The 13,612-nt window shown below is 41.2% G+C and overlaps 1 protein-coding gene across 3 annotated transcripts in view; it reads right to left on the reverse strand.

The window, feature by feature from the left end:
• LOC122765048 (interleukin-1 receptor accessory protein-like 1) overlaps positions 1 to 13,612 on the reverse strand; it is a 238,644-nt gene that overhangs the window by 9,987 nt on the left and 215,045 nt on the right. For all 3 annotated transcript variants that reach the window (XM_044019106.1, XM_044019107.1, XM_044019105.1), the window contains 2 exons: positions 9,317 to 9,462; positions 6,400 to 6,546 (listed from right to left, as the gene is read on the reverse strand). In XM_044019106.1, coding sequence (XP_043875041.1) covers positions 6,400 to 6,546; positions 9,317 to 9,462 — 293 coding nt within the window. The remainder of the gene's footprint in view (positions 1 to 6,399; positions 6,547 to 9,316; positions 9,463 to 13,612) is intronic.

The following is a 13,612-nucleotide window of genomic DNA, read 5'->3' on the forward strand; positions in this document are numbered from 1 at the left end:
AAATTGTGCTTCCCAAACTCAGTTTCCCCTGAGTTGAGAAATATCTTTACTCTTTTCGTTGTTACTTGGTCCTGTTAGCGTAACTGAGTGGGTCTAAAAAGTGTGGAATTAGCGTTGCAGTTTCAAGCCTCAGACCAAGTGTCACTGGTGAGCACGTAACAAAAAAAAAAAGGAAAGAAGATATTTCTCAACTCAGGGGAAACTGAGGTTGGGAGCCACAATTTTTCAAAAATACTACCCCTATTCTAGTAATACAAAGCTAAATGCAAATCGGTGAAGTATTCCTTTAAAGAATTCAATATTTTGAAGTTAATAGATAGCAGGAATACATGGAATAGCACTTGGCATTGTACCAACCAGCCACTAGGTAAAGTTGTTTTTGTCTGTGATTTAATAGTCCAAGTCTAATATTAACAAGCTATGGGGGGGGGCATGTCAACAGATATATTTAAAAACCCTTTAATAAATGATTAATTAAACAAAACGTGTGTAATTGTTGTTAAATGGTAGCTGAATTTTGTAAATCAACAACCAATCTCTGTGTCTCATGACCTTCCAGTGGGTCCAGACCTGGGGTTTGGAAAATGCCAGAATTTTGAGACATATGTCCAGCTTTGTACTATAGTTTTATTTATATAGTTTAATCTGTGTGTGTGTGTGAGAGAGGTATGTCAAATTCTGGGTTATATTGCACAAAAAATGAAAAATCTATACTTTTTTTGTTTTTGGTTATCCAAAAAAAAAAATGTGTCAGAAAAAGACGGGGGGAAAAATTGAAAACTGGGACACATGGTGCTGCAGTGTGAATGCAGCCTGTGAAGCGAACTCATTAGAGACATGAGCACTGTGGGTTCTTGTCTTCATTACGACTCTGGATCCTCTGCTGGAGAAGGAGTTGAGGTTGAAAAAGTTGCTCAGAGAAACAGCAGAAGAAGAGGCATGTCTGCGATAACCCCTCCATTTTGCGCTCCTTCCTCCCTCCCTCTGGGCTGAGAGACTGTCAACAAGATTCACTCACTTCCCAGTGGGGATATCGCCACTCTTACATGGCACTATGTAATTAATTAAATCTAACTCATTTTTACAACACGCAATTCATTTTTACAACATCAGGGACATGAAAAAATAATTAAAATCTAACCTTACAATCACCTAGTGTTACCAACTCGGAGGCTTATATTCTACTTAATGGGGACATAAATCTGTTTTTCTCTGCACGCTTTTTAAACAAAAGCTGTGTAGGCGGATCAAGAGCTATTTTAGTGGAGCTGATTCACTCGTCTGTAGTGAGAGGGGGAGGGAGAGGGGGAGGGAGGGGTGAATCTTGAAGGTGGAATGACCTTCTTGCATCTTGAAGAGCAACTGCTGTGGCACATTTGAGGATGCAACACACCTACGAAAGCGCATGCTGACTTGGGGGTTCACTGATGTTTGCAGCGCGCGAAGGAGGAGGGTTTTAATGTATGCACACATGAAGAAATCCCACCGTCAGATTGTGAACTCTTGATCTTACAGTAAAAAGCAGCGGGAGAGTCGGAGGCGTAATCTCTGGGCTCCGTCACGTCTAATGGCGAGTAGATTGGAACGTAACACGCATACTTAACTCTGAAGCTACAAAAGCACACGGGGCGGACTGCTAATGAGCAGCTGAGCACTTTCATTTTTTTTAATCATACCGTTTTGTTTTCCATAATTTAATTCACCCACAAGAATATGGGTTTGCATCTGACAGTGGGAAGCAGACTCGTAATTAAATTTTGTTTTAAACAATTTGGTCCTTGGTGCTTTGCTTCAGTGATTCTCTGGTTCTGGGGTTTATCATATTTACACATGTTTGTAAGGTAGTTAAAACAAATTCTGCAGTTATTGATATAAATGAAGTACGCTAAATATAAGAAACGCCTCAAGGTGCTGCTGCAGAATTAAGATTTAAGACTAATAAATCACTTCCAGATGACTCCAGAAAGGGCTGAAACAATTTATCGATTCGTAATCACCGCTAATACTGAATTTAACGCTACGACTACTTTGATCACAGATATATATATAAAAAAAAAAAGTAGGTTATGTTCTGGTTTCTTGGCTACACTATGACAGTAAACTGAATATCTGGCATCATGTTTGTGAGGTTTGGAAAAACACAGATTGACTTCTTTTTTAAGCTTTTGCGGACATTTTAACAACAAACTGATTAATCTCGAATGTAATCTACAGATTAATCAACACTGAAAATTTAGCGATCTACCCTGAAACAAACTGACAGAACACTGACAAATACATAATGAAACAGGTTTACTTGGATTTAATTTATATTATATATTATTATTTATAATAAGTTGATTCTTAACCTCCTGATCATTTTCGGATATTTACCTGTGAACCTTAAAATGCAGAGGAAATGGGATCATTACAGTCTCTGTGTGTGTGCGTGAGTGTGTGACGTGAAAATCATTATTGCTAAGTATTACCAAACTGCACTAAGTGGCAACGGAGCCTCATAATTCCACGCCGTGCTGACAAACGCTGACATCTGTGTTTATGGCGAGCGGCTTGATGAGCTCTCCCACCTCCTCGACAAGCTTGTTGTCATCATGAAGACTATTATTGATCCCACTGACACCCACACAATGCGACAACAGAGTGGTCTTTAACTAAATTGCACTGCTGACAAACGGCTGACAGTCCGTGTTATTGTTATGTAAAGTTTAAAATTGTACATGTGGCAGGCGATGGAGGCGTGCGGGTGGAGAGAGGGCGGTGTTGTTCGAATGGCCGCGATGAAAAGAGAGCACTTTCTTGGCAGCGTGTGCAGAGTTATGCTGCAGAGAGAGAAAAAATACATTTCTGTGCATCCAAGGCACTGGCTGCAGGGTGTTACTGATGAAAAATGTGTGTGTGTGTGTGTAACTATAACTTACATGCAGCTACTTTCCGCTGTCAGTGCAGTGGTTACCATAGAGATGGGATCTCGGTTTAAAACCTTCTGTCATTGCTTAGCGACTGTTTTGTTTCAACCCTTGGTGCCTTTTTAATACTTCATCTTTTGCTTCATTGCTGCTTTTCATGTTCTTGAGCAAACTATCACTGTGGCCCCATTCAGACCTGATTTTAACATTTCACCCATAGATTGTATAAAAACATGGAGGCTGTCTGTCTTCAAGTTTGAAGGAGCCTCGAAAGTAGGAGAGACATATGAGTCAGCCGCCGAGGGGCGACAAGGGAAAATGAGCCTCTATTTCCCCACTTGATTTATATCTTCAGTAAACATTTTCCTGAGGAGTTAATGATCTCAATCACAAATTTTGCTCCCACTTAGAGGGAAATTGATGATAAAACAAAAAGTAAATGAGTGGATACCAGCGCAGTTGACAGCTATTTTTGTCTGATTGGACGAAATAACCATCTTCAGTCACCCGATTGCAAGGTACAGCTGTTCACACCTGGCATTAAAAAGCATCGTGAATGCGTCTCCTGTGACCACATGAGATTGGATCTGCTGTTTTGAACTATACACCAATGTTGTGTCTGTTTGCGAGACCAAAATGATGATTTTAATGAAGCTGTAATGTGTCTGGCGTCAACATGAGAGGAAAAACAGTCAGGAGCTCGAGTCAATTTGCTATAACATTGAACCAGATATAAAAAAAAAGAAATATTGTGTTTATCATAGTGGTGGTAGCTATAATTAATCAATGTATGGGTGCTGATTTGGGTCAAAAGACTGAAAACGCAGGTGGACATCAGCTAACAAAGCAGTATCTAACACATCCTAAGGGACAGATTATGTTCATACTCAGGAACGTGGACGAATGTGCCTTTTTTTTTGAGATCGAATGATGAGGATGAGGATGCTTTCAGGAAAGATTGTGCACATTCAAACCTGTGTTTAGTATGATCTAGATCTGCTTGGCTCTCTCCAGATGGATGTTAATGCCAAGTGTGAAAGGGGCGTGCAACTCATGGCGCAGGTTCTCCACAGTGCACATTTTCCAGAGGCATGTGAGCTGTCTGTGAAGTGCTCTAATCGACTGCGGTGTGGAGGGAAGTATCCGCAGTCTCCTGAGAACTCTGCAGGCAGCCTTCTGTGTCTTATTGAACCTGATCCACTTTATGCTGGAGAACAAATTGAAAATCTGTTCCTATCTTCAAGCAGTCACTTAGGCAACACAATTAAAGAAGACGATTGTTGTTTGGTGTTAAGTTCAAGCCCCCCCCAACACAAGTGCCTCTGGGTCATCTATTTTGGCAAAGCTTCGGTTTCCGGTGCCAGAAGTCTGGCACAGCCAGAGGTAATGACTTTCATTGAATTGTGTGATGTACAGTAGCAGGTGTCACAGTTAGAGCTGGGGGTGTGCGAGGAGAGAAGCGGCATACAGGACCCTTTTTCACACTTTTAACACTCATAAGTCTCTCGCTGTCTCCTTTTCCACTACGTACAATCCCTCTGTGTCTCTGAACTAATCTCATTCCCCCTGAATTCATTGCAGTGCCGGTGCTTGAGAGACTCATTACAGAGGAATCAAATTAAAACTTGCTCCTTTGTCTTACTTTGATGCATCCTCAAGCCAAGACTCATCCACCAGGTCCAATCAGGGATGTTTTCTTTTACTGATGGGACCTGAGAGTCGATGCTTGTGTCTGGAGCAGGGAATATATATATATATATATGTATATCTATATCTATATAGATATATATATATACATATATATGGAGAGAGAGAGAGAGAGAGAGAGCTTGGCACAGTGTATTATCCTTTCCCTCTTAAAGAAGAAACACACAGAGAAGCTTTGACTGTATACCTGCAGAATAACTGTGTCTCTATCATTTGTATTAGTTTTCATAATATCCATTAAGTTACAGCTTCTCCTCATGGGCTAAATGGTAAGTGAAAGGTAATTGTTTTTTATAAGTATGGATTTATCATTCAAGTCAGTCCTTTGTCCTCCTCATCTGTAAAGGCGTACCTACAGTACATTAGATGACACTCACGAATGTTCTAATATAAAATGAACAAGCGGAGCCAAATAAAGCCCACATTTAGTTTGCTTAATTCCAAAGGTTCAACAGCGCTCTCAAAGACAAATTAGACCTTATACAACCGTTCTAAAAGGCATTGCCGAAAGTGTGTAAGCACTGGTCTTTAATTGCTTTGTTGTTTGTTATACACATACATGGGACATGGTGTGATTTCTGCCTGTTGGATTAATTCTATTATACGCTGCTTTTCCATCATAGTGGTGGGACACAATATTACAACGATGTATCATTGTCCTGATTATCAATACACAACAAATTAGGACGCTCTAAGTCGATTTCCCACAAATTTAAGTCAGCAGGGTCATGACTTCATGACTCACAGTTAACTCGGCTGAAAAAGTTATTGATAGCAGGACAATGGCAGACAAGGGTGAATGGATATCAAATCCTGCATGTTACCTTTTAGGATCATTTTGTATACTATAATTGGACAAATATCATCATGTATCACTGTATAATTGTCTTGTAATATTTGACAATATTTTGCTGTGTATCACTGTGTCTCATCATCAATCAATCAGTACACACACAACACTAAAGAATTAAAATGGTTGAAGCGTTCTCTTTTTTAACTCAGCAGCTTTGTGTCTTTGGGGCTCATAAAAGCAGTTTGTCTTTGTTGAAACTGTTTGAAATTCCAAACTTCACTACCCATAAGTCCCACGTTGTGGTGTCAGGGAAGGGTGCCCATCAGGAACGGCTTTACGAGGCTGCTTTGTGATTAGGTTCCACCAGGACACAGATGTGACTAGTTTAAGAATATTTTGCATTCACTATTTGATTAAGCTCCACTCCCACCCATCCAGGACATTGCACACAGGCGCTGCCTAACCAGGGCTCACCAGATCCTCACTGACCACACCCACCCCACCATGGACTGTTCTCCCTTGTGGCGTCTGGCAGGAGGTTCCGCAGCATCCGCTGCAGAACAAACAGACTCAAGAATAGCTAGTTTCCGCTGGCCATCAGACTGCTAAATTCCAAATACCGCCCCGACATTATCTGTGCAACTGTCTTTTTAAGTCTAAAAAAAGACTAAAAGTCTCCTGTAGTTAGTCTAAGTCTAACTATAGGAGGTTGTTTCTCTATCGCTGACAATTGAACGGATAGATCATACCCATATTTACAGAAAAATAACTTTGCCTCACATGCAGGTTTAAGGAATGAAAAACAGCCCAGGTGTTTTGGGAGTAAAAAAAATGTAGCGCAGCACTGATACTGCACAGGTTTGGGATTAAATCCTCAAAAAGAAATCACCGTTTCCACAGCGGCGTTTTGTAAGATGCTCTACAAATCCCCCACCAGGCAACAACACTGTGGAATCACAGATTACAGGAGATTATGTCTGGCACTTTTTTTACCACCGTCTATGTCCTCACTGCCAAAGTGGTTCCTATAGAAGAGCATGAGCTCGATTCTGTAGCACTTGTACAGCGTCACCAGACAGATCAGCAGCATGAAGATGGCTCCCAGTCCTCCGGCCAGCTCCACCGTGTACATCAGCTCCGCTATACACAGCAAGAGGGAGACAGAGGGAGAGAAAGAGACAATTACATGCAAAGTTTATATTCAACTTCCAATGAAATGAACACTTTATGCCGAAAAAAACAATGTCAAAGCATAAGGTAGCCAAACAAATATGCCATTCACACTGAGAATATGAATTATTTAATGAGTTTCTATACTTTACATTTTCTACTACTACATTTAAATTTCAAAATCAAATTACGGTTTGAGCACAAAACATCAGCACCTGTGAAATAATGCATGATCCCATATGCTGCATTAGTGGCTCCATGTTGTGAAAGGTATTTGCACACATTTGTCAGAAAGTGGCTTTTAATCATCTCCCGCAGTTTTATTTGTTTATCCACGTGTCCGTTATTCTCGCTTTTACTTTCCATTTTTCTTCTTTGCTTATATTGTCAGCGAGTCGGGAAACATAACTCTTACTGGAGTCAAAGCACAACCACTTCTGTAACTGTCACTTAAACGCCTTGGGGCTCAATTGGATAATAAAAAGAAAAATCAGATTGAGGCAACTGGCCTGAGAACAGCATGTGACAGATCCAAACTGCTGCACTTATAGAGATCTTGTGTGTGTGTGTGTGTGTGTGTGTGGAGGGGAGGTAAAGCTCCCGGCTGTTTGTCGACACACACTCGGAGCAATCCGTCATCACTGTGGCCTGATGTGAACTCATGAGAAGCATCAGTGGATTCTGAATGCACGGAACACTGTGAATATATTTCAGGTTTACTACTCATTCTTTTTAACATATTCTGTAGAGGCCAAAGGGGAATTATTCAGGAAAATGTGAGGCGATATTACACCACAGGACACTGATCTGAAACATTAGGCTCTATGGTCTGGTGCCTTGCCTTGAAAATCAAGTAATTTGCCATGTTTTTCATGATCTCATCTCCCTCTCAAGGTCTTTCTTTACTTTTTAGTGTGTTTTTTTCATGTCACTCTGTCTTCAGCAGGTTAACATTTCCTCTTGGCTACACCTCACAAAATCAGGGTGGTCAGCCTTCATTGGCTGACTAATGGACAACAGCAAAAGGCCGGACGGTGTTGCCTGGCGCACACATAAACATGGATGGAGAAGTCCTGCGTGCATCGCCATCCATCATCGACACCCATTTAACCTCGGAGTGCGGGGCGCCCTTCCCACTGCAGCGGCCGTCAGCCTGACAGCACTCATGATAAAGAATGATGTTCTGGAAAGCTAACGAGCGCGGCGCGCACCACTTCATTGTGCCTGTCCAGACTATGACCTTCAGGAAAACTCTCAGATGTACGGACAGATGCAATTATATGCAAAAGTAAGGTGCAAACAGACTGAGCGCAGCAGGAACACAGGCTTCCTCCTCTTGTCTGGAGTTTCTCTTCTCTCGGCGTGAACATCGACCTCACCTAGTTCACTTTTCTCAAACTGGCGCTGCGTCTAACGAGCCGAATCCAAGCTACTCCACTTCTCCTACCTCTCCTCATCACTGTCCACTCTGCCCTCCTGCCTCAGATATCTGAACAGCGTAAATGAGCCAGCTGCTCCTCAAGCAGCAGAGATTACAATGCAGGGGGCCAATTCTTCTCTGCCTGGCCTCCACATTTGCAGTGGGACAGATTAAGACAAATTAGCTCCTGACGACTAGAAGGCTGGATTTGATGGAGCCACTTGGCACTGGGTGATTCATCAACCCCTTCCACCTTCTTTTCCTGAATCTCTGTCCAGGAAAGGCAAAAAAAAAAAAAAAATGAGGGGGAAAAGGCAGAGAGGGGAATGGATGGTAAACGAAAACACCTGCCTGTTATTTTTAAATAGGAAGTTGGTGTGAGAGTAATACATCGTTGGAGGAAAGTTGGTCACTGGAACATCTGGACTACAATAGTGTGTACAATAGTGTGTGTGTGCATGGGACAGAGAAAGGAAAAAACAAAAACATCCCCACGCTGAGATGTCACATCATGTAGCATTATCTCGACTTCAAGGGACAAGCAAGGAAAAGTGATGTGTGTTGAACACTGGCTCCCTGCACTTTGCCACAAATAACAACATGGAAACAGGTCAGTCTCCCAGAGACATGCACAGCCCTGTGAATCCTAGAGAAAAGTTCCCGGAGATTTCATCTATACAGCATAAACCCCTTTAATATAGCAAATGAAGGGGAACTAGGCTGCCATCAAAGCTGGATCCAAAGCTGCAAGCTTAAAAGAGAGGGAAAATATCTAATATGTAAATGTATTCAACATTGACGACGTTAACTCTGCAGAGACCCTCCTCTAGCCTTGCAAAAAAAAAAAGAAAAAGAGTGTGCGTCGACTTAAAATCATCACAGAATGAACTTTCAAGCTGTCGTCACTTGTGAGGTAAAAAAGCTCAAACATGTCTGATGGAATAAGGAGACACTGAAAGAAAGCTGGTGATTAAATAAAAGTCTGAGGGTGTGTGTGTGTGTGTGTGTGTGTGTGTTTAGGGAGGTCATTGACAGTTTGTCGGCCATCATCATTAACACCTATGGCTGTCTCTTGCTTTCTCTCATACTAATGCTTCTTAAGGATAAATAGGCTTTCTACTCCACCTATAACAGAGAGGAAAAAACAGGTCTGCTCCCAGAATCCTCCATGTTCTTCGGCTACGAGTAAAAGCCTGTGGTCCATAAATGTTGTTTTTTACCTTCGTGAAAATAGATGAACTTCGCAATTAATACATTAATCAGGTGCTTGTATGTTTGTGTGTTTGTGTGTTTGTGTGCACGTGGGCCCGCTCGCCTTACCTTTCTTTGTGAGCTGGATGTTCGCTTGTCTCCGTCCGTTGCCGTTCTCCACATAGCAAGAATAGTTGCCAAGATCGCTCTCCTCCAAGGAGTCGATGGTCAGAGAGATGGCCACCTCCTGCTCCCCCAGGTGCTCCCGGACTGTCCTGCAGGGGGCGACAGAGAGAGAGAGATACATCCTTTATTTCCCCTTTAAATGCATTCAGGATTTGATAGACAATAGAAAGTAGTAGATTTCAGGAGGTTCTGAATGTAAACACACACACACTTTATATTATGGCATTGTGGTGTAAATGAAAGCTACAGATGATGAATTTACAGTGAATTAAGTTAAAGTTAAGTCTGCTTCTACACATTTCTACACATTTTCAACTCAGAGTTGGTCAAATTAAACCTGTGTGTGGGCTGTTTGATGAAATTTGAACAGCAACAGGACTTCAAATATTTGCCCAAACACAGAGTCCAGCCGCTTTAACACTGACTGTGAGGTGCACATCAAAGATGCCACCGACAGTCTCCGTTTAAGAAGTCTGTCGGGGAAGAGAATAAACACACAGCAGCGGTAAAAACACAACACGAGAGCTCAGGTTGTGGTTTTTTTTTTTTTTTAGTCCTTGTGTTTGCAGAATAATGTTTGATCAGATGAAACTGTGTTAAAAAATAACTATGGGTACAGGAGAGAGATCAGAGGGATACGTGGCCTTTTTAAAAACATACTGTATTAAGAGTTTGGCATTTTTTACAGTCATATTTTAAAACAACAGTCATTCCTTTCATGAAAAATATTCCTTTGTTGACATTCTGAGGCTCCTGATGTACACTGCTTGTGACATGCTGGTATGAGGATAATAGTATGACTGGCATGATGCACTACAGCCTTGACCTATCGGAGAACATTTCGCCGCAAGGGTTAGAAAGAGAAAAGAAAGCCCTTCTGATGTTTTTGTAAAACAAGATTCAGCCGTGACACGGAGAAAGACTGGAAGCTGTGACTGTGTGATCACAGCGCATGTAGCATACTGTGGCACTCAGATGCCTCTTTCTCTTCACTGAACACTTGGCAGGATGTTGTCTTCATTAGAAAAAAGATTGGATTTTACCAGCCTCCTCTTCATTATCAGTGTCGTCCTCATTTAAATGGGGTGTGAGAACAGCGTCGTGCTGAAGCCAACTGCCTGCCACGAGAAGCAGCAACGCCACTAACAAGCCACGAGGAAAAGCCGGCACACGGGAAAACCCTCGGAACGTCAAGTTGTACCTTTATCACATTTCAACAAAGTAGGCACTAAGCTGTTCTTCAGCCGAGAACGGCGTACGAGTCTACAGCTGGAGCTCTGTGAAGCTGCACATCAGCAAAGATGTGACCTAGAAAAACTAAAGCTGTTCCTTCTAATTACTCAGATCCATGAAACATTAAAACATGAGGTTTTTCAGTTACTCGTCAGAAAAGTCAAGAAATATCTGCTAATACATTATTGAAAAAAACCTGCACTACCACTTTAAGGTTTAGGATTCAGAGTGGGACAAAATATTGATACAGTTATGGACACGCCGGTGTACATGAATATTTGTGAATTTGTGAATAAAAGAAAACTGGCTGAAGAGGAACAGCAGGAAAGAAATGGAAAAGAAGGCATTTTTTTATTCCTCAGTCAGACAGATATGGTGATGTACAGTATTTATAGTCATAATTGCAATAAATCAACTGCAGTACTGTAGAAAGGTCTTAGGCCACCATTAGATTTGTTGTTTCAGTGATGGCATGATTACCATATACAATTATTTCCCAAACTCTTTGTTAGAATACAACTAGAAAATGCATGAAATATGTATACAGTATTGAAATAACGAAAACTCTGCAGAAAACCTATTAGTATTCAGTGCGACCTCCTCTTACATTTGAACAATAGCAGGATCCTGGTTCTTTTAAATGTAAATTGACTGGAAAACTAATGTCATCAGTCAAAAACGGCCGATACAGTATGACCAACTTTTAATCACATCATTCCAAAAATTGAAATGTCTGAAATGTAATAGAATCTAATGTTACATATTTAACTACAGAATCGAAACAGCCACAATTAAAGGTGAAGATGTTTATTCCCTGACTACATGTTACACATTGCAAATTTTGCAAAGGTGGCCTTGTGTCAAAAAGGAAGATCTGGAGCAATTCCTGCAGGAAGACTTTTTCCCAGGTGTGTTTAAAATGTTCCAGAATGCACTAATGTGAGCAAGGTCGATTCAAAAAAAGTGTAAAATAAATGAGCAGATGGCAAAATAAACCCACTCTTTTGTAAAAAAGCCTGGTTAAAGCATTTGTAACAAAAGAACAACAGGACACCTGATGGCTAACGGAGCGGAATCTCTCATGCTGAGCTGCTGTAGAAAAGCAGGAATGATGTATGAGCAGATCATCTTTTTAAAGGTAAAAATTGTAGCTATTTCAAACCTGCGTTTAATGATGCATGGGGCTAATAGTGTGAAAAGGTACGCGTGCCACTTGGGCATTCATCTGCTGCCTGCTGCAGGGCATTTGAATATGAAATCTCCTCTAATGCTTGTTGATCAATGAACAGACTAAACAAAGCCGACTGCAAAGTGCAGGCCAGATAAAGACAAAGTATGATACAACCGCTGCTGCTGCCGCCATGGTAATATCTTACAATAGCTTTACAAAGTGCTGCTAATAACTAGTATCTCACACGGAAAACAGCACGCTCGCGGGGAAATTTATTTTATTGACCATGTAGAATGGGGAACAATTAGAGGTGATCATTTTGAAGATGCATGGAGTAGCCGCTTTATAAAAACATATTAAGAAGTCAGAGTTTTTAAACTCATGTTCTGCACACAGAGGCAAACTGATTACTTCATGGAGTAAAACTCGGTTAGCTCAGTATTTTTTAACAGTCATATAAGAAAGTGGCCTAAAATGACGTTTTATGTTGAAGTGTCATGAGGGGACAATAGCGAGTTACAGATGAGACTCGGTTTATTCTCTCCTCTCAATGGACGTACTGAGACAATCCAGTCCTTCTAAAGCCTGGCTCACGTTGCATGCGTCGCAGATGTGATGCGGCTGCGTTTCACTTGGGTGCCAATGTTAACAAATGACAGTGTTCACACTGCACGCATGAGATGAGAGTCTATTTCCGAGCTCAGGTATCTTGCCTATGTAACACGCACAGTTCCTAGCAATAATAGACAGAGAATGTCAATGATATTGACACTGTAGCAGCAATGTTACATAAATACAGTAATATAAGTGTCTAGGCTGAGTGTGAATACACGAAAAACACAAAAACACACTAAACATAGAAAATGTTGACAAATGTAGTTTGAACCAGGCCTAATACAACAGTTGTGACTATGGCTTTTACTATTGTACTCTGCTTTTCTATAAAGGATAGAAGTAAATAAAGTAGCTAAATTACACATCTGACATGACACATTCACATCCTGACATGCTCATTTCTACCCTTAACATGTGGATCCCATTACCTGGAGATTACCTGGAGATTACACACTTAAAAGAACACACCGGTGTGCGCAGTGTTGACCTTGACTTTGTTTGGATAGGAAATGCAAGAAAAGTCTGTTTGTCTGTTAATTGTGTAACTGTTGAGCAAAACACTTGACAGGCTTCAAACTTGGCAGGCAGCTTATCAAGGGTCAGTGTCGACTTTGTTTGGGTAAGAAATTCGAGGGGGCAAGTTTTACTAGTTAGATGAACTTTTGGGGCCTTTACCAGAATGTGAGGAGAAAATTCAAGAAAAGTTAAGTAAAACTTTTTCAGAGGAGCGTGATAAACAGGATCTATGACGCATGAACCCTCCCACAAAAAAACCCAGGCAGGTGTGTAAAAGTCATACACTGGCAGTAAAAATGCATTGGGATCCTTGGTGCTTTACACAGCAAAGATAGTCCTGACTCACTGAGAGGCTTCGGTAAACAAACACCTCAGAGTCACGTTGAAAACATCTCAGAGTCAAGAATATTGATATCAAACTCCGAAAGAGGAAATAAACTCTTATTTAATCACAGGTCTATTACACATGTCAGCATGACTGGGAGGCACAATATTCACTTTTCAATCACGAACAATCAAAAAATGCCTCCCTGTCTATGTGCTGTGTGAGAGTCACATAGGATCCTCTCTGCGCATTGTGATTCACTGCAGCTCAGTCTGTTTTATCTCATAAAAAGACACCCGGCAGCTGCAGTGTGACACCTGAACTTTTGACCTAAACCACATATCACACTTTCTGGCTCTAGCTTGTGTTGCTCATCACT

This window comes from Solea senegalensis, linkage group LG2 (genome assembly GCF_019176455.1).
Source record: "Solea senegalensis isolate Sse05_10M linkage group LG2, IFAPA_SoseM_1, whole genome shotgun sequence".
Lineage (NCBI taxonomy): Eukaryota > Metazoa > Chordata > Actinopteri > Pleuronectiformes > Soleidae > Solea > Solea senegalensis.